The sequence below is a fragment of the Prionailurus bengalensis genome, chromosome E4, assembly GCF_016509475.1.
Source record: "Prionailurus bengalensis isolate Pbe53 chromosome E4, Fcat_Pben_1.1_paternal_pri, whole genome shotgun sequence".
NCBI classification, from domain to species: Eukaryota; Metazoa; Chordata; class Mammalia; order Carnivora; family Felidae; genus Prionailurus; species Prionailurus bengalensis.
In genome coordinates, this window is record NC_057360.1 from 41,345,234 (window position 1) to 41,369,221 (window position 23,988).

At 53.7% G+C, this 23,988-nt stretch overlaps 1 protein-coding gene across 7 annotated transcripts in view; it reads left to right on the forward strand.

The window, feature by feature from the left end:
* Positions 1-23,988, forward strand: part of PPFIA4 (PTPRF interacting protein alpha 4) — a 51,500-nt gene that overhangs the window by 24,617 nt on the left and 2,895 nt on the right. For 4 of the 7 annotated variants that reach the window (XM_043569104.1, XM_043569105.1, XM_043569108.1 and 1 more), the window contains exons 14-29: positions 1,271-1,379; positions 2,949-3,157; positions 4,656-4,896; positions 5,353-5,388; positions 5,605-5,738; positions 5,999-6,165; positions 8,223-8,316; positions 8,816-8,897; positions 9,457-9,657; positions 10,312-10,374; positions 10,974-11,000; positions 12,658-12,833; positions 16,747-16,844; positions 17,510-17,685; positions 20,065-20,133; positions 23,812-23,986. In XM_043569104.1, the coding sequence (XP_043425039.1) occupies positions 1,271-1,379; positions 2,949-3,157; positions 4,656-4,896; positions 5,353-5,388; positions 5,605-5,738; positions 5,999-6,165; positions 8,223-8,316; positions 8,816-8,897; positions 9,457-9,657; positions 10,312-10,374; positions 10,974-11,000; positions 12,658-12,833; positions 16,747-16,844; positions 17,510-17,685; positions 20,065-20,133; positions 23,812-23,986 (2,057 nt within the window). The remainder of the gene's footprint in view (positions 1-1,270; positions 1,380-2,948; positions 3,158-4,655; positions 4,897-5,352; positions 5,389-5,604; positions 5,739-5,998; positions 6,166-8,222; positions 8,317-8,815; positions 8,898-9,456; positions 9,658-10,311; positions 10,375-10,973; positions 11,001-12,657; positions 12,834-16,746; positions 16,845-17,509; positions 17,686-20,064; positions 20,134-23,811; positions 23,987-23,988) is intronic. The other 3 variants (XM_043569107.1, XM_043569109.1, XM_043569111.1) reach the window with 1 other exon arrangement.

Consider the following 23,988-nt stretch of genomic DNA (forward strand, 5'->3'; position numbering starts at 1 on the left):
AGCTACCTTGTACAACCCGCTGTAGGCTTGCCCTGTCCCTTGGCCCTGGGCCCCCTCAAGGCTTCCAAATTGGGAAGACATAGGGAAGAAGTGTCACTAGGGGAGGCTTCCAGACATTCCAGAGCATCATAACTGGGATTCTAACATCTCAGAGTTGAAATAGACCTTTGGGGGCATCTCTAGCCCATGTCTCTGATACGGTATCAGGGTGTCCTGAAGTTTCCTGGGGGTAGGAAATATGCCTGGGTTGAATTTTGGCTAGGGACTCTTCCAGATTATGGGGAAACCCAAGGAATGTTGCTTAGGAGAAAGCGAAGAAGCAAAGGCCCTCAGGATTAAAAGGACTTTTAGAGATCCTTCCTTCCAAAGTCTCTCAATGCCGGGAGCTCTCCCACACCATTCTTGTCAGGGCCCGAGAGCTGCTGCTTGACTAACTCGTTGATGGAGAGCTCAGCTTTTTAAATTTTTGTTTAATGTTTATTTATGTTTGAGAGATAGCCTGTGTGCGAATGAGCGGGGGAGGGGCAGAGAGAGAGGGAGACAGAGGATCCCAAGAGGGCTCTGCACTGATAGCACAGAGCCCGATGCAGGGCTTGAACAAACTGTGATATTGTGACCTGAGCTGAAGTCAGACGCTTAACCAACGGAGCCACCCAGGTGCCCCACCCCACTCCACCTTAAACATTTTTTTAAAAAATGTTAATTTTTGAGAGAGAGAGACAGACAGACATCTTTTCTAAAGCCACCAGATGCATCCCAAGCCAAATTTTACCATTCGTAGGTGCTTCTTATGTTTTCTTTAAAAAATTTTTTTTGAATGTTCATTTATTTTTGAGAGAGAGAGGCAGAGCGTGAGCCAGGGAGGGGCACAGAGAGTGGGAGACACAGAATCCGAAGCAGGCTCCAGGCTCTGAGCTGTCAGCACAGAGCCCGACGTGGGGCTCGAACTCACAAACTGTGAGATCATGACCTGAGCCTAAGTCGGACGCTTAACTGACTGAGCCACCCAGGTGCACCCAAGATGCTTCTTATGTTAAATGGAAAGTTGCCTCCCCAGAACTTTCTCCCCTGGACCATTCTGATCCCTGGGGCACCAGAGAATAAATCGAATCTTGTTTACATGGCAGTCCTTAAACCATTTACAATAGCTCTATGCCTGCTAAGACTTCTCTTCGCCAAACTGAAGATCCTTTAACCCTTTGGACCTAGCGGGTGTGAGCCGGGGCACTCAGTCTTCAGGGCTGGCCTTTTCTCCCCCTGAACACTCAAGGTCGCATATGGGCAGTGCAGCGGACGTGCGGTTCTCCCTGAGCACAGCCACCCACGCGCCCTCAGGTCTGCATCGCCGCTACTCGGCACTGCGGGAGGAGTCTGCCAAGGTGAGGGGTGGAGGGGTGAGTGTGGAGGGGTCTCCCCAGGGAGCTTGGGGTCAGTTCAGCCGCGTGCCTGGCTCCAGTTTCACAGACGGCTGGCGTGCGGTGCAAATCCTCCCCCTCCCGTCCCCCCGTGTGGACAACAGCTGCAGCCGGGGTTGGGGCCACTGTCAGCTGCAACAGCTGTGCCCCCTCACTCTGGCCTCCTGGTGGGCAAGCGGTAGGGGCTGGCGGGCGGCCAGCCAGTCCCTGAGGCCCCACTGAAGTGTGTGCACGTGTGCCTGGGCGTGCAGGCGTGTGTTTCTAGTGGTCGGGGTGGGAGATGCAGGGGCGAGACGGAATTGGCAAGCTTTCTGGAACAAAAGCTGTGGTTTGTGGGGGAGTTGAGGGAGGGATGGCAGGTTAACTGGCCCTGGGGATGGCACCTGAAGTTTTCTGAGGAGCACCTTCAAGTTCATGCTGAGGCTGCCTGGGGAACTGGGGCGGGAGGAGGGAACAAGAAAGATAGGGGCAGAAAAGGACCAACTTCCTCTTTTTTGGGGGGCAATGTGATTCTGTCTTAACCCCATAATGGTTAAGCATGCTTTGTCTTGAGCCCGGGCCCTCTACATGCGCCGAGGCACTACAACATACATGTAGAGAAGGGGGGAACTCCTAGCCTGATAGGGGAAGGTTCATCTCTGCCCTTAGGAAAGCCCTAGTCTGATGGAATCGCAGCCTGAACGAAGGCTTCTCATTCCCTCTCCCCTCACCCTTTGCTCTTTCTGTTTTTAAGAACACAGCAGGTGCCCAGGAGCTAGAAAGGAACCCTAAGGGAACCTTGGGGGGTTGGGTCCCAGAGGATGGGGTTAGGGCACCTCTCTGTCTCTGGTCCCTTTCCTTTTCTTCCCCTGCTCTTCTGGCTCATTCAGTTCTGTGCTCTTCTTTCTTCCACGCCTTTGTCCACCGACGAGGTTTGCAGGTGACTTCTGAGAAGCCACCACCTCCCAGGGTTGACTACAGGGCCCCGTGATGTGCCGAAACTCTGGGAGACACAAGGCAGTCAGGACTGCTTGGTTTCTCTTGTCGCCTGGGTCTGGTTACTCGTGGAGAGTTTGTGTTAATAGAAAGGGATAGCCTACGTACGGTGCTTACTTTGTCTCAGACACCGTGCTAAGTGCCTCACATGCATTTCCTCACTCAGTTCTCATAATTACTTGCAAAGTAGGTTCTACTACTATCCCTGTTGTACAGACGAAGAAACTGAGGCACAGAGAGGTGACACAGCTTTACCACAGTTGCCCGGCAGGTTTCAAAGCAAGGCAGTCTCTCTCTGGAATCTGTGCCTAACCACTCTGCCACTCTGGCTCCTTGAATTGGAGTATTACGTCTTAGACTTTAACAGGCACATAAATCACCTGGGAATCTGGTTAAAATGCAGACTCTGAATCATGAAGGCCGGGGCCGGGGCCCGAGATTTTGCACTTCTAACAAGTTCCCCGGAGATGCCAGTGCTGCTGGTACAGGTGGGGAGGGTCCTGCTCCTCAGCCCATCTGTTGTGTCTTATTACTACCCTTCTCCCCTCCTTTGCTAAGGGCTGGGAGCCCTCTCCACTGCCTGGGGTGCTGGCGCCCACAGCCACCCCTGCCTTTGACAGCGACCCTGAGATCTCCGACGTGGATGAGGATGAGCCAGGGGGTCTGGTGGGCTCCGTGGATGTTGTCTCTCCCAGCGGCCACTCGGACGCCCAGACCCTGGCCATGATGCTCCAGGAGCAGCTGGATGCCATCAACGAGGAGATCAGGTTAGGGCGGGGGTGGAGGGTCTGGGAGGTACCTTGAAGGACAGGGGCCCCTTTGGGTTTGGGCACTGCAGGAAAAATTCTTCATGTATTTGCTTGTCTCCAACAGCTGCACCTTCGAGTGCTTGGTCTAGGGACTCTCTGTGTGTGTGTGTGTGTGGGGGGGGGTGGTCTCAGGCCCACTACTGGACGGAGAGGGGTGGGGTCTCAGACTGACTTCTCAGACTTCATTTCCCCTCCTAGGGCTTGGGAGGCTGTGTTCCTGCAGCTAAAAGTCATCGCTAAGAGCCTAGCTCGCACTTACTGAGGTCACCTCAGGGTGAGAGCTTTGTATAAATGCTGCTGTCAGTCTCACTAGCCTCCGGGGGAAGCAGCATTATTTCCATGTTACAGACAAGGGAACGGAAACCAGACAGGTTAAGTGATTTGCCCAAAGCCACAGAGTAAGTGGCAGAACCAGGATTCAAACTCAGGTCTACACTCAGTGCACTGTAGCATGTCTTCCATCCCTAACAAGACATCAAGCGGAAACCAGTGGCGGGGAAAGTTACCAAGCCCTGTACTTTACCCTGCCTTTGTAGGGGGGCTATTAATGTTTATCACCAACGGCAAGGGAGAATCTGAGCCCGAGTGCATCAGAGCTTTAGAGGGCTATCGGGGGCATCTGGTTCCGTGGTTCCCACACTTTTGGATTTCACAGACCAGTTAAAAGGAAAACATCATCACACACACACACACACACACACACACACACACACACACAGGGCCGCCAACTTTTATTCTGCAAAGGCAATCGGGAATGGTAGCTGCTGTTTCCTATCACAACCATTGTACAAAAGAAAGGGCGTTTTAACATTCCCTAGTGTCAGAAGACACTCTCAGGATAAAGACAAGCCCTGCTCCCGGAGGACAGAAGGCATGTTACGTCAGCGCGCGTGTGTGAGAGTGCGCACGCGCTCCCCCTCCTCCGGCCCTCCCCCCTCCCATGGTCATCAGCTTTCTCATTTTTCTGTAGAACAGGGAAAACTCCTTCGGGGTCATTGTCAGTTAAAGGACAATGGGTTTGGGGAAGGACCTGGGTTTGGGAACTGCTGGCTCGGACCCCTCCTGGCATTGGGGATATGGGGAAACTGAGGCCGGAGAGCCTGACTCAGGGTTGCCCGCATAGTTAGTGGTAGGTCAAGAATTCTGCCTCCCAGGATGGCTCGTATGCCACTAACTACATGCCTCCTTTTCCCGCAACTTCTTTTGGTAGACTGGGGAGTTTTGTTATGTGAGGCCAGCTGACGAGAGACGCAGAGAGAGGGAGAGAGAGAGCGATGTTTCTGAGATGCGGTGGGCAGGGCCAGCTGTGTCGGCGAGGCCATGCCAGACACAGCGTGGCTCCCCAACCCCAGGCATGGCCTTCTGCCCGGGGTCCCAGGGTGGTGAGCGTGGGTGCTGCCGCCACCGGCCTCCTGCTGGGCCTCGGAGGGGCCAACTCAGGGTCTGGTTTCCCCAGGATGATCCAGGAAGAGAAGGAGTCCACAGAGCTCCGTGCCGAGGAGATTGAGACTCGAGTAACCAGCGGCAGCATGGAGGCCCTAAACCTGACCCAGCTGCGCAAACGCGGTTCTATCCCCACCTCTCTGACCGCCCTGTCCCTGGCCAGCGCGTCCCCTCCGCTCAGCGGCCGCTCCACACCCAAGCTCACCTCCCGCAGTGCAGCCCAGGACCTGGACCGCATGGGGGTCATGACCCTGGTGAGAGTCTTGGGGCAGTTGATGAGTGGCCCTGTCATGGCCGGGCTCTGCGGTGGGGGCTGGCCGAGGGGAGCTGCTAAGGCAGGGGAGGGCTCCCTCCCTCTCAGTTGGGGCTGGCATCTTCTTCCCATGATGTGTGCAGACCCCGGCATGTCAGGCCATCAACATGTCCTTCTGGGTTTGGAAAGGGCCTGTCATGTCTTCCTGAGCCCTCTCTCTTGGATAAGCACAGAATGCGTAAGAAACTCACCCCCTGCCCATACCTCTCCCTTTCCTCCAGAGGTGGCCCTGACTTATTTCATCAGGCCAGCTTTTTTTCTGCTCTCGTATTCTCTCAAGGCCTGTGTGAGGCACTGAATCCTATCTTCTCATCCTAAGACCACCAGGTTCCCCTTGGGGTTGACTTTCAGGCATCCAGAGGGTGATTCTGAGCTCACCCTTCACTCTCTCTTCCAGCCCAGTGACTTAAGAAAGCATAGGAGGAAGCTGCTGGTGAGTGCTGGCTGAGGACCCAGGTACTAACGGGTTAATTCTCCCAGGCCCTTCCCTTTCGGCCTCTCTCCCCTGGGCCCCTGAGTCTGAGTCTGGGCTCAGAGAGGCCCCAGGCCTTCCCATTGCGTTTCTCCAAGCTCCTCTGCCTTGTCCGGGCTGGGTAGGCAGGCCCCAGATCTCTCCCTCTATCCCCTGACGGCTTCACTGTCTGTTCAGTCGCCAGTGTCTCGGGAAGAGAACCGGGAGGATAAAGCCACCATAAAATGTGAGACTTCTCCTCCTTCCTCACCCAGGACGCTGCGGCTAGAGAAGCTTGGCCACCCAGCCCTGAGCCAGGAAGAAGGCAAAAGGTAAGTGGCACGGGCCCCACCTTGAGTCTCTCTACCGCCATGGTCATGTCCTCCCTGTTTCAAGAGAACATCTCACTTCTCTTTGAAATGCCATCACGGAAGGACACTCCCACATCTCCTTTGGTCACCTGCTCTGATCATACCCGCCCCCCACCTCCAACCTCCTGTTAAGTTCTTCCTGAGGTCTAACGTCCCTGACGCCTGCTATAATTAAAGTATGTTTCTTTTCATTCCACCCGCTCCTGGCTGTCATCCTGTAGTGCTTTGGAGGATCAGGGCAGCAACCCCAGCAGCAGCAACAGCAGCCAGGACTCGTTGCACAAGGGTGCCAAGCGCAAGGGCATCAAGTCGTCCATCGGCCGCCTGTTCGGGAAGAAGGAGAAGGGCCGGCTAATCCAGCTGAGCCGAGATGGAGCCACGGGCCATGGTTTCTGTCCACTTCCTAGCGAACGGGTGCAAGTAGGGGGGCCAGAGCAGGAGGGTGTACTCAGATCCAGCCTTCTCCCCCTGCCTCCCGGGGGCCAGTGGGTGGAAGGCACAGCCAGGCAGATTTCGGCTCCAGAGAGCAGCGGTTTTCCGTGAGATCTGTTCCGTGAGAGCCCCGGGCTGCCTCGGGAGGTGCTAGCTCCTGCCACAGAAGCTCCAGGCTGCAGGGAGGGAGGTATTTATTTGGAGCCATGTGGAAGGGATTCCTGTCTGGAGCGAGAGATTGGCCCTCTGAGGTTTCTTTCAGTTTGGAGGTTTTCGGGTGTTCTCAGGGCCTTCGGGAAGAATTTCTTGGTTCTTTCTTTAGGAGAGTCAGTTCGTGATTAGAACTTATTTCTAGTATACCTGCCCCTCGGACGCAACGTATCGTAATGCCTCATTATGGCTTCGTAGACCTTATATTTGCGTAAACGCTTGGGAAAGAGCATTACTACCTCTGTGCTAATATAAAAAGTTCTCGTACATGCTTGGCACATGGTAGGTACACGATAAATGTCAGCTATCTTCCTTTGCTTCTTCCCGCCCCCTCTCCTTTCTGTCATCTTTTCAATCATTTTTTTCAACAGACATTTATTAACTGCTATATACAAGGCTTAGTGTTGGGTGTTGGAGCAGGAGGCCATTCCTTCAAGGAGCTCAGTGCCTAGTGGAAAGGAAATAATAAAGAGATGATTCCAAAATAGTGTAATGATAGCGATATGCTTAGGGTGCTTCTGGAACTCAGAACGCAGCCATGGAGTGGTAGGGACGCCAGCAGTGGCTTCCTCTGCTAGGTAACAGCTGGGCTGAAGCTTGAAGGCGGAGTAGGAATTAGCCCAGCTAAGAAGAGTTGTATGTGAGGGAACCGGGGATCTGGGAAAGGCAGCTTCTGGGTGCAAGAGCTTTGTTTGCAAAGGAGTCTTTTCAAAGTGGGAAGAAGGGGGTGGGAGGAGTGGAGGAGATGGCTTTGGATCCTAGGCTGGGGCCAGCTCATAAGGGTCTTGAGAAGTTCCCCCAAGACCACGGGAGCATTGACAATTGCCTGCAGGGGGACCTGATCAACTAGAAGAAAGGAACCTTTGAACCCAAAGGCATAATTAGACCTTGCACCTTAGGGAAGGTGTGAATCAGAACATGGTGTGAATCAGAACATAGCTAGCTGGGTGAGGAGGAGGAGGAGGAGGAGGAGGAAGAAAGGTGGGCACCTGTCCCCTGGGAGGGGATTGAGGTGGATGGAGCACCCTGCCCCCAGCCCACAGGGGTGCAGGGAATCGTGGAGCTGACCACAGATGGGGCTGCGAGGGAGCCGAGAAAGTCTGATCTGTGCGAAGTCTCATGGTTTTCTACGCTCCCCGCGCCCCCGTGGCATCTAAGACAGCATCTCACCTCGTTTTCTGGATTATCCACACCTACTGCTATCTGTGCTGTATGGAGTGACCAGAACTTCATGAATTCTAAGATGTTGCCCCCGCCGTGAACTCTGTGGGTTTTGGCATCTGTTCAGGAGATCCTTATAGAAGAAGACAGAGCTGGAATGTTCCCCTTTGTGGTTTGTGCAAGTGTGCCCCTGAGAAAGAGGCCGAGAGGCACATCTCTTAGTGTGCCCATTTCCCCGCCCCAACTAGATGAGGCTAATCCTCTGAGCCCGTAGCCCGCCTCATGGGTGGCTCTCGGGGTTTCCTTTGCACCTCGGTTTGGAGGAGGGACAAGTTCTGTCTAGGATTTTGCTGGTGTAAGGGTGTGGCAACTTTGGTCCATTGGGCTGGAAAACGCCTCCAGGGCTGAGGCTCCCAGGGCAGACAGTCTGGGCTGGGTGACCCATTTGATGGCCACTGTGGGGCTGCCTGGAGGTAGGGACATTGGGCAGAGGCTCCAGGAATAGTGGATGGTCCCGTCGGGCCTCCGGGGTTGTTGTACACTGAGGTTGTTACACATCTGCTGGTCTGCTCCCCAATCCTGGCCCAGGCCAAGGGAGGAGAAGGAGGGGGACTGGCTGACATGCCACATCTTCCCTTCCAGTTATGCTGACAGACTCCGAGCTTGGTCTGCAGGAGCCCATGGTGCCTGCCAAGCTGGGGACCCAGGCAGAGAAGGACCGGCGGCTGAAGAAGAAGTAAGAGCCACAGGCCGGGTTCTGCCAGGATGGCACCCAACCCTTCACCCACTTGGCCTGTCATGGGATTGAGCCCAGACAGCCAGAGCGTGGCAAGGCCCTTTCTGAACTGAGTTGGCCTGGTCCACACGGGCACATCAGGGGCTGGGAGGTGGTTCTTAGGACAACATGCCCGGAGAAGGAGGCTGGGGGCGGGGGGAGGGGGGGGCAGCGGGAGAGTGACCCTGGCCCTGTGGGTCTCTCGCAGAGCGGACCGCAATGCCTATGGGTCAGGCCCTGTGCAAACAAGGAAGAGCCTCCCCTTGCCATGTGGGGATGGAGGGGACTTCCTCCCCCCACGTCTTGGCATCGTACTGCTTCAGGCATGGAGCAGGGATGACAGTCCAGTGGCGGGGAGTAGGGTTGTGGGAGTCCCACTCAGCACAGCCATGGTCTCAGGAGTAAGCATGGTTGAGAGACAGGGAAAGACTAGTGAGTCTGTTGTTCCTCTTCCCACAAGACACCAGCTGCTTGAAGATGCCCGCAGGAAAGGAATGCCCTTTGCCCAGTGGGATGGCCCTACTGTGGTCTCCTGGCTGGAGGTAAGTCTGGGCAAAGGAAGTCTACTCAGAGGACCGGTGGGAAGGGTACGTGGGGTGGGACAAGGATTCCTCTGTAGGTAGAGGGGTGGTGTCCCTAGAATTTTCCCATCCCGTCTCTCCCCTGCCAAGTGCACATGTGCCACACCTAGAATTTAGCCCCGCTCCCTTCCAGTTACCTTGGAGGGCAGAACTGATGCCACTTAACTGCTGTTGCCTCGCAGGTAGGTGGGTTTGGACAAGGGGCGCTAAGGGTCACCGAGCCATAGGCTTCCACAGGCAATTTGACTCTTACCATAGGCCGTCCCCAGGGGCTAATCACCCATACGATGTTGGGAAAATCTCACATTCTCAGGCCTCAGATTTTCCATCTGTAAAATGGGGAAGAGAGGCATTTGGGGATGGTCATCTCCACGTTTCTAAGTTCTTCTGCTCTGTGTTTGCTCTTTTGAGTCCGCGGAGGAGGCCTGGCCCTACCCCCTTGGTATGGTCAAGCTCGCGGCAGCAGGGCTCAGATCTTGGGGGAAGGAGCTGAATTTACCCCCTGTGCCCGTATCTGCAGCTCTGGGTGGGGATGCCTGCTTGGTACGTGGCCGCCTGCCGGGCCAACGTCAAGAGCGGTGCCATCATGTCGGCCCTGTCGGACACAGAGATCCAACGGGAGATTGGCATCAGCAACGCCCTGCACCGGCTCAAGCTCCGGCTGGCCATCCAGGAGATGGTGTCGCTGACCAGTCCCTCCGCCCCGCCCACCTCCAGGACTGTGAGTGGCCTCTCCCTCACCCAGGATGTTTTTGGACAGCCCTGGAGTAGTATTTGGAAAGTTTCCCGTTGGTCTTTGGGAAGCTAGTAACTTGATTCCTGGCCCTTCCGGTCCCCTCGGGGCTCCACCTGGTCTCCAGGAGGGGCTGACGTTGATTCCAGGAGGATCCCAGCAGCCTGGTTCTCTGCCCTACTGTGCCAACAACCACACATCTCCGGGCAGAGTTTCCAGGACGGGGCTTCTGGGGTTCTGTGTTGTTGCCAGATTCAGGGAGGCAGAGGGGATAGGGCATTTGTGAATTCTTTCCTGGTCCTCCAACCTCTCCACAAGAACACAGACTATTCCATGGACCCTCAGGCTAATACTAGCTGTCTCTTCGATTGGCATCAGCCGGCTTTCCAGATCTGCCCCATTCATTCATATTCCTTCAGGAAACATCCGTTGAGCATTTCTTGGTCCCAGACACTGTGTTGAGCAGTGCGGATACAGTCATAGAGGGAGTTGCTCTGAGCCACACAGTATGCAGGGCTCGGGGCTGGGCCTGTGGGAGGACTCAGGGGAAGGGATGTGTGTCCTTGCCCTTGGGGTTCCCGGCCTCAGGGGGATTTCGGAGACCCACACGTGGGACCAGCTAGGTTTCCTCTCTGCCTGCAGTCTTCCGGAAATGTCTGGGTCACCCATGAAGAGATGGAAACTCTGGCAACACCCACTAAAACAGTGAGTCTGGCCCTGGGCCCTGGGCCTGGGCTGAGGGCTGATGACCCCCATGAGGATGAGGGGAAGGTTTAGGGAGTCAGAGGGGGTTGCGGTCTATCTAATACGAGATTGGTATCCCTGATGTATGTCGGGTTCTGTTCTCAGGGTGGCGGGTTGGGAGAAAGAGGTGGGAAATGGGAACAGTTAGCGTGTGTGTGGGGATCCATCTCTGGGGGGGTCTCCAAGGCCAGTGGGGAAGAGCTGGCCATGGGAGCGGTCTGCCCTGCTGTGGGCCTGAAGCCGGAGTCCTTTCCCTTGTGCTGATCCTTGGTGGAGGGACGGGGAGTGGGAGAGCCTGGCCCCTTGCGGGGCTGCGAGCCAAGCTGGGGAGGTGTGGAAACGTGTTTTTGCCACACACACATTCGCTCCCCCCTCACTGCAAACACAGGCACATGTGCCAGCCTTGTGTTCTCGCTTGGTCCTCCCAACAAGCTCTCCCTAGTCACCCTCCTAGCCACTGGGGCGTCTGCTCCCTCTTCTCGATGGGGCCTGGGGTGGACGCTTCCAGGTTTCTTGACTTTGCCTGTTTCCCCTGACACGCTGCACATCGTTCCCGCTAGGACAGTGAGGAGGGCAGCTGGGCTCAGGTAAGACCCCCTTCCCTGTCCAGAGCCACCTCCCAGGAGTTCGTTGAGGACAGATTTTTTCCCAACAGGCTGTCTGCCCGACAGGACGCCCTGAGTCCCAGTCTATTTATGTCCCTCTTCGCATGAAAAGCCCTGGACAGGTTTTCTCCTGCCGCTAAAGCACCCTCCCTCCTCATTGCCCTCTAGCTTCTGGTTTCTCAGGATGGCAGGTGGGGAGCCTTGGAGGCCCCCAGCATGCCTGCATCTTCCCCTCTCTTCCCAGGAACCATGAGACTGAGATTGGTACCAACCCTTTTCCTCACCCCATCGCTTTCAGAGGGCACAGCCGTGAGCTGGGCCAAGGCCTTTTACTCATTCACTCAGTGGGCAAATATTTATTGAGCAGCCTCTAGGTATCAGGGGCCTTTCTAAGCTCTCTGGATACAGAAGTGGACAAACTAAGCCCCACAGACCTTATATTCTAGGAGAGAGATAGACCCTAAGCGCGTAAACCCATCAGTGAGCACCGTGTCACACGGATTCACGGGCCGTGAAACAGCACAGGGAAAGCCAGAAACCAGGGCCTGGACAGATCGTCGTGTACATTCACCCAGTAAAACAGCAGGGGAGATGGATGAATTTTAGAAATACAACGTCAAGTGAAAGGTCTAAGTCCCCAAAGAGTCATAGAATTTTATACTAAAACTCAAAACCAAGCAAACTTAATAATACGTTTGTTAGAGAAATATGCATTGCTGATTATAAGGACTGTAAAAAATGTTTTTCAAGCAAGGGAATGATAGAAAACTCTAGACGGGCGGCAGGGGACAGGACGGGGAAGGAGAGCGTAAGGTGGACACAACCGGTTGGTGTTGTCCATCAACGTTAACTTCACTTATTTATGCTTAACGGCGAACGTTTGCTACATTTATTTTTGTGTGTATAATGGTTTCATTTTCAAAGATAAGTTTTTCAGCCTAAAAAAAATCGAGTAGGGTTAGGAAACCATGATGGAGGATTGCTGTTCACCCAGTCTTTCTAAGGATAGGTGGTCAGGGAAGTCCCTGCTGTCGGCGGGAGGTGACAACCAGAGCAGGTGGGGAGGGTCACGGGGGCGTGGAGGGTGCTTGGGAAACAGGGGTTCTGGAGAATTCCTGGAGGGGACATCAGACCTCAGAGAACTGAGGGCTGGCTGTTCAGACGCTATTCATCAGCCTGTAGCTTTTGACGTCGCGAGTCAGTACGTAACTCCCCTGTAGATGCGTGAGCCAGTTTCCCAAGTGACATTGGCTCTTTTCTTGCTGTTCTGCGGGTCCTCTGTAACTTGGCCTGTCCCCTGGGCGCAGTGGGCTTGAGGCTGACCGAGCAGCAGGAAGGCAGGTCTGCCACACAATACCGCAAATGCATTCCTGGGTCGACAGGAAGGACTTCATATTATCTGCTGCCTGGAGAGTTGCTTCTGTTCATTAGTGTAGATAAGTGATCCACGAAGGGAACCGTATCATTCTGAGATCTTACGAAGTTCCATTTAAACCCCCCACCTCCTACCACGTCCAGCTTCTTAGCGAAAATAACCCGCTGTGGAAGATGGAGTGACGTTCCTCTCGAGCAGATACGCCAGCTGCGGTTCGCTAGCACTGCCTTCCTCCCCTATAGCTCCTCTACCTTGTTCCCCCAGACCCTGGCCTATGGGGACATGAACCACGAGTGGATTGGGAACGAATGGCTCCCCAGCCTGGGGCTCCCCCAGTACCGCAGCTACTTCATGGAGTGCCTGGTGGATGCTCGCATGCTGGACCACCTCACCAAGAAGGACCTGCGGGTCCACCTGAAGATGGTGGACAGCTTCCACCGGTGAGCAAGGCTGGAGCCCCGCACGGGTCTCCCCCGGCCCCGGGGGTCTGTCTCCCGCAACGCACGTGCCTCCAAGCCGCCTGTCCGGGCGCCTGCAGGTCTCCCCCTTGCGAAAGCCGGGTCCTTGTCTCGTCCTGCAGCTTGAGGGAGGGTTCTGCCCTCTCACCTCCCGCCCTTAAGACACAGAAAGTCATTTTTCCTTCGCTTCACTTTCGGGGAGATTTCCCCTCCGAGGTCTGAATTTCATTTCTTCGGGCTTGCCGAGTTCTCTCTGTTTACCCTGGGGAGGCTCCAGCCGAAACCAGTGTCCAGCTTGGGTGTCTAAGAGGAAGGGTCTTTCTGAGCCCTTGTCCTGCCTGCCTCCCAGGTCTGAGCTTCTCAGCTCAGCCCACGCCCTTTTGTACAGGATGCCATCCAGTTCTCTCCTCCTCCTCGCGGACAAGGTCTTCTGTTCAAAAGTGTCTGCGGTGGAGGTCTCCAACTGGCAGCCCGTGGGCAGCATTTGGCCCACAGATGTGTTTTGTTTGGCTGACACGGTATTTTAAAGATTATGAGTTTAGTTGCCAGTATTCAAACACTGGGAGATTTTGCACAAAATTCTGGATGTCTGGCTTCTCTTAAAAAAAAAATTGGAAGATGTGTTGACACATTCCAGCATGGGGACAGCCCTTCTGAGACAGGTAGGCGTAGTCTCCAGGTCCTGCTTCACTCATCGCATAGTGATGCGTGCTTGACCCCAGTAGGCACTTGGGGTGGGGAGCAAGGTGGATGCTGATGTTCCAGGGGTCGACGGTAGTTAGGGAGTCCTTTTAACGTCTAGCTTCAAATCACACAGGTCGCTGTTTGAGCCAGGTTCTTGGTCTTTTACCATTAATTAATGCCTATGCCACCCCGCAGGAGAGGTGTGACCCCATCTCACATGTTCTGAGTGCCACGCAGCTGGAAAGTGGCTCAGCTGGTGTTCCAACCCAGGCGAATGAGAGGGTAATGGGACGAACGCTGGAGCTGGGGGCGTGTGGCTTTACTAGCTTCTCATGGGGCTCCTTGGATGTCCCTTGGTCTCTCTGACTCATAAACCATGGAAGGTTAAATGCATAAGGGATCTAGTTAGCCTCCCTATTTTGTGGGTGAGGAAACTGAGGCACAGGAAGGAGCATCAGGCATGACAGCTGAGTGCATGTCTCCTGACACTGAGTCCAGCCTTCTTGCCACCATGCTGCAGAGCCTTTGATGCTAGAACTCTCTACTGTGACCTCTCTCACCATCCCCCCACCCCTTCTCAGGGCTGAAAGGGAATCTTCTGTCTCAGTGGGTCCGGGAGGCTGCCAGGCCTGGCTGCACCTGTCCTCTTGTCAATGACTGACAGGGCTGCAGACAGAAGGGCCACTGGCCTGCCAGCTGGGATGTCCCTGGGCTGCTGGAGGATCAGTCTGCTCGGCCCCACCCAGCACTATGGAGGTCCTCCTGGGGACCCTCTGCCCAGGCCCCAGGAGAGCCTTGGCCTGCATTCATCCTTCCAGATTCAGCTCCACATCTCGAGTACTTCAAGGGTTCCTAAAGCATTTCCACGCCCTTTACTTCAACTTTGTGTATACCTGCTTTTATTCCACTTAACCTTCCATAAAGCGTGTTCTTACATCTTTAAGAAATTATTTTGAATCATCCTTATTATGATGAGAAAAAGATATTTAAAAACCCTCCTTTTAATGAGGAAAACAAGCCCAATAGAGGTGGAGTATCACCAGGTCACTCAGCCAGGTGGATACAGGATGGGGCCAATATCCTTCCTTCTTGACACCTAACTCTGAGCGCTTTTCCCTGGAAGCATGGTGTCCTAGTGAGCAGCTTTTCTAGAGGAGCGGCTGTCCTGAGGAGAACCGGCCCACACGGCATCAGTAATGTTCTCCCAGTGGTGGTACCTTTGCTGAGTGCCTGGACGTTCCAGGGGCTGGGCTAAGCCCTTCCACGCACGATCACCTGTGAGGCTCACGGCAGCCTGGCCGGAGAGGCGTGACCTCATCTCACGTGTGCTGAGGGCCACCAGGCCGGGGAGTGGCAGAGCTGGCATTCAAACCCAGGCTGATCTGACTTTAGATTTTTGCTCTTCGGTGAAACAACTTTGAAAGTCCTCGGAACTGGACTGAAAATTATAGCAAGTGGGACTGGAAGGAGACAAAAGGCATTTCTTTTTTTTTTTTTTTTTTTTAAATTTTTTTTTCAACGTTTTTTTATTTATTTTTGGGACAGAGAGAGACAGAGCATGAACGGGGAAGGGGCAGAGAGAGAGGGAGACACAGAATCGGAAACAGGCTCCAGGCTCCGAGCCATCAGCCCAGAGCCTGACGCGGGGCTCGAACTCACGGACCGCGAGATCGTGACCTGACTGAAGTCGGACGCTTAACCGACTGCGCCACCCAGGCGCCCCGACAAAAGGCATTTCTAGTTAGGACGTGTGTGTGCTCCTGCCCCCTCCAGTGGACCCAGGCTTGAGCAATGACTGAGTGCCTTGGGCCAGAAAAGAAGTCCTAGAAGTGGTGTCTTCGGAGCTGTGAGGGATTGTTCGAGGCCCCAGGGCTGCCTGGGTATAGCTGAAGGGGGAGAGAAGAAAGGAGCCAGCAGCATAGTTTAATTTCACAAAGCAATGGCCACAAAATGGAGTTTGGAGGGAACGTCTGTTCCTCCGTTTGATAGGCGACAAAACCCAGAGAGGCTGCATGACAAGCAGTGTTCAAGTTAAGGAGGGACCTTATGATAGAAGCTGCCCACGGTGGAAGGAGCTGCCTCAGGAGGTAGTGACTTCCCTGTCGTCAGAGGTGTTGGGCCCAGGTGTTCATACTATGCAGAAGGATGGTACACAGGTGACACCTGCATGATACAGGAGCTTGGACCAGTGGCCTGGAGGGTCCCTTCTAACGTGCAGACTCGATGGTTCTTGGTCTGGTTTAGTTATTATTTATTGAATGCTTACTATGCACCTGGTACTGTTTAAGTACTTTTAGTACTTTCCGTGAACCATTTCATTCCATTCGTTAAGCATTTGTGGTGTTTACTTAGTGCCAGATGCTATTCTAGGGGTTTGAGAAATATCAGTGAACAAAACAGGGTTGCCCTCGTGGAGTTTACATGCTAACTGGGAGGGACAGACAAAGAACCGTACGTGTATTGTATATAAAGTACGTTAATAGATAAAAACTGCTAGGAAAAAAAATAGACCAAGGTTAGACCAGGATAAGGGGGGGCGGGTGTTGGGAATACGGGCTGGGGGTAGTGATGGTAGTGGTGCAGTTTTAAATCAGGGGGACAGGGTGACCGTTGAATTGAGAGGATGACACTTGAGCAAAGACTTCAGGAGACAGGGTGAGCCACGCAGCAGATCGGGGCAAGAGTGTTCCAGGCAGAGGGAACAGCCAGGGCAAAGGCCCTGAGGCACAGAGGCCAAGCGTGCCTGCTGTGTTTGAGGAAGGACAGAGATGTCACTGTACAGGGGCACGTCATGTAGCACGTGTAGGTCATTGTAAGGACTCTGAGCGAAATGGGGATACAAAGAAATATTTGTAGGGATCTTTCTGTAGGGTCCTATGTTTATGGGTCAGATATCTGTAGGGTCATTCCAGTGCCTGGGGTGGGAGCGGGAGGGGGCGGGGAATGTTGCTTCTTTGAGAGAACTTTCCTTCCATCAGGCCCACACCCTGGCCAAGAGGGAGGACATAGGGTAGGCAGAGGAGGGAAAGTAGTCTTGGGCTGGATCACACACAAGCCCTGGGAAAAGGAGGAGCATGAGTGGGCCGGGGTGCTCTTTGTGCTGGAAGACACGGGCCTGAACACGCTAGGGCCAGTGCTGGATGTAGGACAGATGTGGCAGGAATGTGGCCCCCCTGAGGCTCTGGCTCAGGGGGGGGCTATGTACCTGCAGAACCAGTCTTCAGTATGGCATCATGTGTCTGAAGAGGCTGAATTATGACCGAAAGGAGCTGGAGAAAAGACGGGAGGAAAGCCAGCATGAGATCAAGGGTAAGCTTAGCAGGCTCAGCGTGCCTCCTCTGAAAGGCATGGGAGCAGCCTTGGGGGAGCAGATGCCTGCCTCCTGTCCCCTGCCCTGGGCGAGTGGGGGTAGAAGAGGCATTCTGTACCTTAGGGAGCCTCCAAACCTGAGGGAAGCTCAGGTGATGAGGGAGACCTAGTCCATGCCCAAAGGACGTTGTCATCTGGTGGAGAAGCAATAGCCCTGGCCGGTCACCTGTAACCCCACCCTACCCCCTGACAATGGCCACCGACTGGACACATGCAGTGAATCCCCTCGGACAGTGCTATGGACTGGCCTGGGAAAATGCTCACGGACTGTGTTGATCTGGGTGGCATTGGGCAGGAAAGAGAGACAAGTCTTAGATTCTAAGAGGACCATTCCAGCCTGGGGGTAGGGGATGGCCTGGCCAAGGGCTCTGGGGAGAAAGTCAGGAGCCTGCTGGCCTGACCCTTGAGTCCTACAGGCTGGCAGGGATGGAGGGAGGTGGTGCTGGTTCTCTAGGAGCCCAGGTGCCAGGGAGGACAGACAGAAGAGGACAGACAGAAAGCAGGGTAGACTGGAGCTCTGGGTCCAGGGAAGCCGGTTTCCGTCCCTGGAGGGGGTGTGGCCAAACCTGTCTCTTCCTAACCCGTTTTCTTGCCCCGCCCTCCAGATGTGCTGGTCTGGACCAACGACCAGGTGGTTCACTGGGTCCAGTCCATTGGGCTCCGGGATTATGCAGGAAATCTACAGGAGAGCGGTGTGCATGGTGCCCTGCTGGCCCTGGATGAGAACTTTGACCACAACACGCTGGCCCTGGTCCTCCAGATTCCCACACAGAACACCCAGGTGGGCATCCTTGTCATCAGTCAGTCTTAATCTCAGGCTCCCCCTCCGCCCACTCTCCTGCTCACACACACAGGTTTACAGATTTGTTGGGGGACTGTTCTGGGGCCTGTCTCAGAGGGGATCACAACGTCCTCACACCTCCAAGTGGTCCCTGTGCATAACCAGGCCACCTAGGGAGCAAACTTCCTTCACATACAGGGCACATCTAGCCCAGGCCCAGAACACGGTGTTAATCCTCTCCCAACCCCATCTTTGCGTTTGACACTCTGTTTTTTATTTAATTAATTAACTAATTAATTAAACTGTTTGTTTACTTAATTATTTATTTATTTTTCATATAATTTATCGTCAAGTTGGCGAACATACAGTGTATATACGGTATGCTCTTGGTTTTGGGGTTAGATTCCCGTTGATTGATCGCTCACGTACAACACCCAGTGACGATTTGTTTTTCCTCACTCTGCTTTTCTGACCTGACTCTTCTTAGAGGAGAAAAGGCCTGGGGGCCTGAAGGGATCAGAAAACCCCCCATCTCCTTTGTCTCCTACCCCAGAGATCTGCCTTGGGCTCCCAGGCTTGAGAAAGCTAAATATACCAAATAACACAGCCCAGAGCCTCTCTGCACCAGGCCGTTGTCTCCCTGTCAGCAGCTCAAATGATGAGACATCTCCTTAAATTACATTTCACAATTGTTATGGAGCTCTCATCCAAGACGATATCTAAACTCTCTTGGACCTATTTATATGTTTGGCCTTTCTAGCTTCCTGTGGGTAAAGGACTCCAGAAGTACTACCTGTTGTGTTTAGTACTTCCTGATTTTATTTGTCCCAAATTGTGCCCCAGTCAGGCTCCCCCTGGGGAAGGGAACGGCCTCATCCTCATTTACTAGGTTTGGTGAGGCTATGTGTATTTGGCCCGTGCTCACCTTTTGTGATTTCATAAACTCTGATTGTGTTGCCTCGGGGCTCAGGCCTTTGTCTCTCCAGACGGAGTGATCTTAATTCTTTTAGGCTTTCCTCATATAGACTCGCCTCCGTGCCCTGATCGTTTTAGCTGCCCCTGTCTGGACTGGTTGCAGCTGTCAGGCCTCTTGAAATTCAGCCACTGGAGTCGCACAAGCTATTCCGGGAGCAGATGCGTTTTGGCTCGTGCGAGGGTGGGGCTGTGTGGTCTCGTAATGCCGGGTGGCGTGTTGGCCTCTTGGGGATGTTGGCAGCACACAGGGCCAGTGTGTCCCATAGGCTCTCGGCAGTGACCCCCTCTCCCCCCTCCCCCCCCACCCCCGACCGGTCAGAACGGAGAGGACAGATCCCTGTTCTCTAAGAAGAGCTGGGATTCCCCTACCCCCCTACGCAGTTCTTCTGTACGTGCCCACCTCCAACCTCATGTGCGTTCTCACCTGCTCTCACAGCTCTGGGACAGGTTTCTGAAGTTTGTAAGTGTCATCGTCCCTTTCCCTACCCAGAGGAGCAGTGTCGTCTGGATACTTGGAAGTGTATTAGGCTTCTTCTTTGCTGTCACTTATGAGAATATTACCTTCTCAATACTGACAGAGACAGTCCTTATGAACCTCCGTGGTTAGCATTTCTCACCCGGAAATGGGCTTGTTCTTCTCTATCGTTTGTTTGTCTCCTGTCTCTAAATGTGTCCGGGTTTTGTGGCTCGCAATGCATTTGTAAAGAGCGGCCGGAGACATCTCTGGTGCGTGCTAACCTTTCTGGTTTTCCCGACTCTTCCATTTAGCTCAGCTATGAGAGGAAGTGGGGGCTGACCCGACACGGAATTCTTCCTCAACGATGGTTAAAAATATCTGGTGGCAGTTCTGAAAACTTTGTTGTTTCTGGCGTTTCCCAAATCTCCTGCTGAGTTAGGCTCCTGGGAGGCTTAGTCAAGGCCTGTATGCACCGTCAGCCCAAGGGCCGTGGAGATCTGTGACTCAGCCGTCGTCCTAATTTAAAGTTTTGATGTGGAGCCTTATGAAATACGTTTCTTTAATCTAAATTAAATCCTTGTTATCCATGGTCTACATGCTCATTTATCCCTTCAGAAAGGTGGTAAGGCCTGATTTTCCTTTACAGACACAATATGGGGTTCCCCCCCACCCCACTTAAGGGAACCCTGTGATCCACCTGTTCTGTGGTCCTACTTTGTACAAAATTACAGTTTTCTAATGTGCTCCATATGAAAGAATCCTAAGGTGTACAGTTTCACTTCCGAGAGGACCCTGAAGTTTGCTTGAAACAGCATCAGGGCTCACGGGTTAAATGCACTGAAAGCCCTATCTCTGTCTATGGGCCCCTATGAAACAGAAGCAAGATGACATAGAAGTCATTGACTATACCCCTCCCACCTCTTCCTCTTTCACCCTGTGGACTCCAGGCTCGCCAGGTGATGGAAAGAGAGTTCAACAACCTGTTGGCCTTGGGCACAGACCGGAAACTGGATGATGTGAGTACTTGGCTGTGAATCAGGGGCCTTTGGGATTTGGCCATTGTTGGTTGGTTGGGTTGGAGTTCATGAGTTGTGCTTTCCTTGGGCCGATAATTGGTGGGGTGGTCTAAGGGAGAAGAGCCAGAGGGGATGGCGATGATGTCAGGGAATTGGGGGAGGGGGGCAAAAGAGCGAGGCCTAGCAGTAGGCCTGGAGAAGTCTCCAGGAAACTCCTTGTACAAAAACTAAAGGCTCCTATAGGTTATACTTCTAGCATCTTCCCACTCTGTGCCCTGCCGCTGTCCTAACCACACAGGATCAGAGGTTCCCCCAAAGGCCATCTCCTTGGGATCATACCTTTTTCTTCCATTTCTCAGATACCATCTCTGAGTGCTATTGGCAGAGCATGATTCCAGCCTGCTTATTAGGATTCCCATTCTGTCATAGTGTGGTTGTTTGGAGGCAGGCGTTATGCTGAGGTCCTTAAACGACAGGCTTGCTCGCTTGTTCCACAGGGCAGTTTGACACACTGGCTCAGACGTATATCATCACTGCTTCCTCTCCAGTTTTACTCTTGAGTTACCTTCATGTAAAGTTAAGGTTCTCTTTTCTTGGCCCCCATGTTCGATGAAAACACAGCCTTTCCCCCTGGGTTTTGTCAAGCCTTTCCCTTGCGTTCAGGCTGGACTGTGTCCAGGAAGACCTGCATGTCCTGAGCTCTAATGCCCCCACTGGAGATGCCTACCAAAGGGTTACCTGTTTCCTGAGGGTGCAGCCCCCTCCTCGGCCCTCCTCTCTTCTTCCCCCTTCCCCCTTCCCGCCTTCTTCCCTACTTACTTTTGATCACCAACCTTCCCTGCTGTTGCCTGTCGGGTGAGGCTTGGCTGCCCTGGCTCCAAACAAGTTAAAAAGGAGCCCAGATTATTTATTTTTAGCTTCTCCATCTTCAGTCAAATCGAGTTCTTCTGATCTCCGTTGTCTGTGTAGCTTCCCTTTCTACACATCCCTTCCCCGACCAATGCCTCTGTTTGGACTAGTGGACCCCCTTTTTTGGGACACCCTTAGTGTCACCTCCTTATCAGTGAGTCTTTCTTAGTTGGGGTGGCCAGGGCTAAAATCCACCTTTGTGGAATGACAGCTCTGGTTCGGTAGATGGGACACGCTCAGGCATACACGGAATTTGTGGAGGGGTGTGTTCTTCACGGAGGTGCCTTGAAATACGGAGTGTGTTATTTATACACACACACACACACACACACACACACACACACATATATATATAATCATACATACACGGAATTTGTGGAGGGGTGTGTTCTTCACGGAGGTGCCTTGAAATACGGAGTGTGTTATTTATACACACACACACACACACACACACACACATATATATATAATCATACACACACGTACACATATGTGTGTGTACGTGTGTGTGTATTCCTGTCAAGGAGATAAATTGCCAGACCCCACCAGCTGTCCCCACCCTCAGAGATCTTAATTTTTCCAGGGCCCCTGCCATGTGGACCCTTCTTTTATTCCCCACCCGCCGAGGATCTTAGCTTTCTTTGATGCTGTTTAGAAAAATGACTCCTGTATATCTTAGCGCGGTGCTTCCTAATTAGAAAGCTGTGTATTCCTTCAATCCTTATAAAAGTATTCTCTGAAGGCCTCCTCTGGGCCAGGCATTGGCCCAGGCATAGGGGTATACTGGTGACAGACAACTCATTTTATGCTAACAATCATCATGTGGGGCAGGTTATCATCCCCCTCTGACTGATGAGGAATGAAGCTTGAGGTGGGATTTGGTGGTGGTGGGCACAGGGGAGGTCAGAGATCCAGGGAGACTGCTTTCTGTCTGGGCATCTAGCACGGCATCAGCAACCTTGAGCTGTCTCTTGTTTCCTCTGTCAGTTCTGGTTCTCAGTTTCCCCTCTCAAGCTTCAAGGCCCTGGAGGGCTGCATCCAAGTCTCCCCCTACATGGAGAGCAGGACTTAAGGAAAAAGAGGAGAGGAACAGGAAGAACATCTTCTAGGGGACAAGTGATACAGAAACAAGTCTTAGCGCTGGCTGAAGGTAGAAATCGAGAGAGAGAAAGAGAGAGAGAAAGGGAAACCACCCTGGGCTAGATTAAGGGTAGGATCATGGGCCAGACAGAAATAATGAGGAAAGTTCCTGATGAATTCAGGGATAGGATGCCTACATAGGAAGCCAGCTGCCATCCATTCATTTAACAAATATTTATTGAGTGCCTACAGTGTTCCTGAGCACTACTCTGGGGCTGGGGATACATTGGTTGGAACTAAAAAGATGATGGTGTCTGTCCCATGGAGGACAGAATTTGAAAGTGAGAGGGAGAGAGTTGAGGGAGGGGAGTGGAAGAAGGAGAGAGAGAGGGGGGTGGTTAATGAAATACAGTAAAACCTTGGTTTTGAGGCAGAATTTGTTCTGGAAACATGCTTGTAATTCAAAGCACTTGTATACCAAAGCAAATTTCAAGAACCATTGGCTCGGTTGTGATCGTGTGACCTTCAGTGTCACGAACTAGATCACAAGACATCGCTCGTTTATCAAGTGAACATTTATTACAAACGTTTGCTCATCCTGCAGAACACTCGCAGAACAAGTTACTCTCAATCCAAGGTTTTACTGTAATCCCATAAGTACACGAAAAACTGATACCAGCGTGGGTACTGGGACAGAGGTACATTGTGCCAAGAAGTGATAGGGTTTGGCCTCCTCAGAGCACAAGCGACAAGGGGCTTGGGGCCGGGAGGGGTTGAGGCAAGAACTGGTGGGTTAATGTCTCTTGTTCCTCCTGCAGCTCTCTGCCTATACCCGTTCTCAGAACACCGATTGGCTTGGTCGGGGTGGAGTGGGGGGGGGGGGGGTGGTGCTGGGGAGATTAGACATGGCTGCCAAGCAGGGTGGAAGTGAGCTCTTCCGGGGAGGATGGGGAGGCCTGTGCAGAGGGGCATCCTGTAGAGTTTTGGCTCTGGGTGCCCTTTGGCAGAGATAGTCTGGAGACTCCGCTGACAGATGGCCCACCACTTCCTTTGGGGGAGCCTGCCTCTGATCTGCCATCCACCTGACCCATCGCTGTCACAGAATGCTCTCACTTGATCCCATTAGGGATAGGCAGCCTGAAAAAGAGGGCAGATGATGTTCTTCCTATTTTATGGACACAGAAATGGAAGCTCAGAGAGGTCACTTAACTTGCCCAGGGACACATAACTAGTAAAATGGTAGTCCGGTCTCCTGACTCTTGGCCCGGTGCGTTTCCGGCACACCCTGGGCTGCAGCCAGAGGGAAGGCAGGAGGGGTTGGGTGGGGGCTGCTCGGTGCCCCTGGGACGAGGCTAGGAGAACGTGAAAGGTCAGTGGGCATCCCCAGCCCAGTGTGAGATGACGGGGCTGGGCAGGGAAACGGTTCAACTGCAGGATGGTGCCAGGTCTGACAAGAGGGGACCCCACCCTACCTGGCGACAAGGAATCTGAATCCCCCGGGGCCCCTGGGAGTCCTCTACTTCGCCCCCATTCATTTTACCGACGGAAAAACAGGGCCAGAGAGAGGAGGTGACCTTGCCCCCCCCTCCGTACCCCGCCTTCCAGTGGGACGGGAGTGGCACCCCTAGAAGCAGCCGCGAGCGCGCTTCCCGCGGGCAGGGAGTGAGGGCCTCCGCGTGTCCCATGCAGGGCGAGGACAAGGTGTTCCGGCGCGCGCCGTCCTGGAGGAAGCGCTTCCGGCCGCGGGACCCGCACGGCGGCCTGCTCGGCGCCTCGGCCGAGACGCTCCCGGCCGCCTTCCGCGTGGCCACGCTGGGGCCGCTGCAGCCGCCGCCCGCGCCGCCGAAGAAGATCACGCCGGAGGGT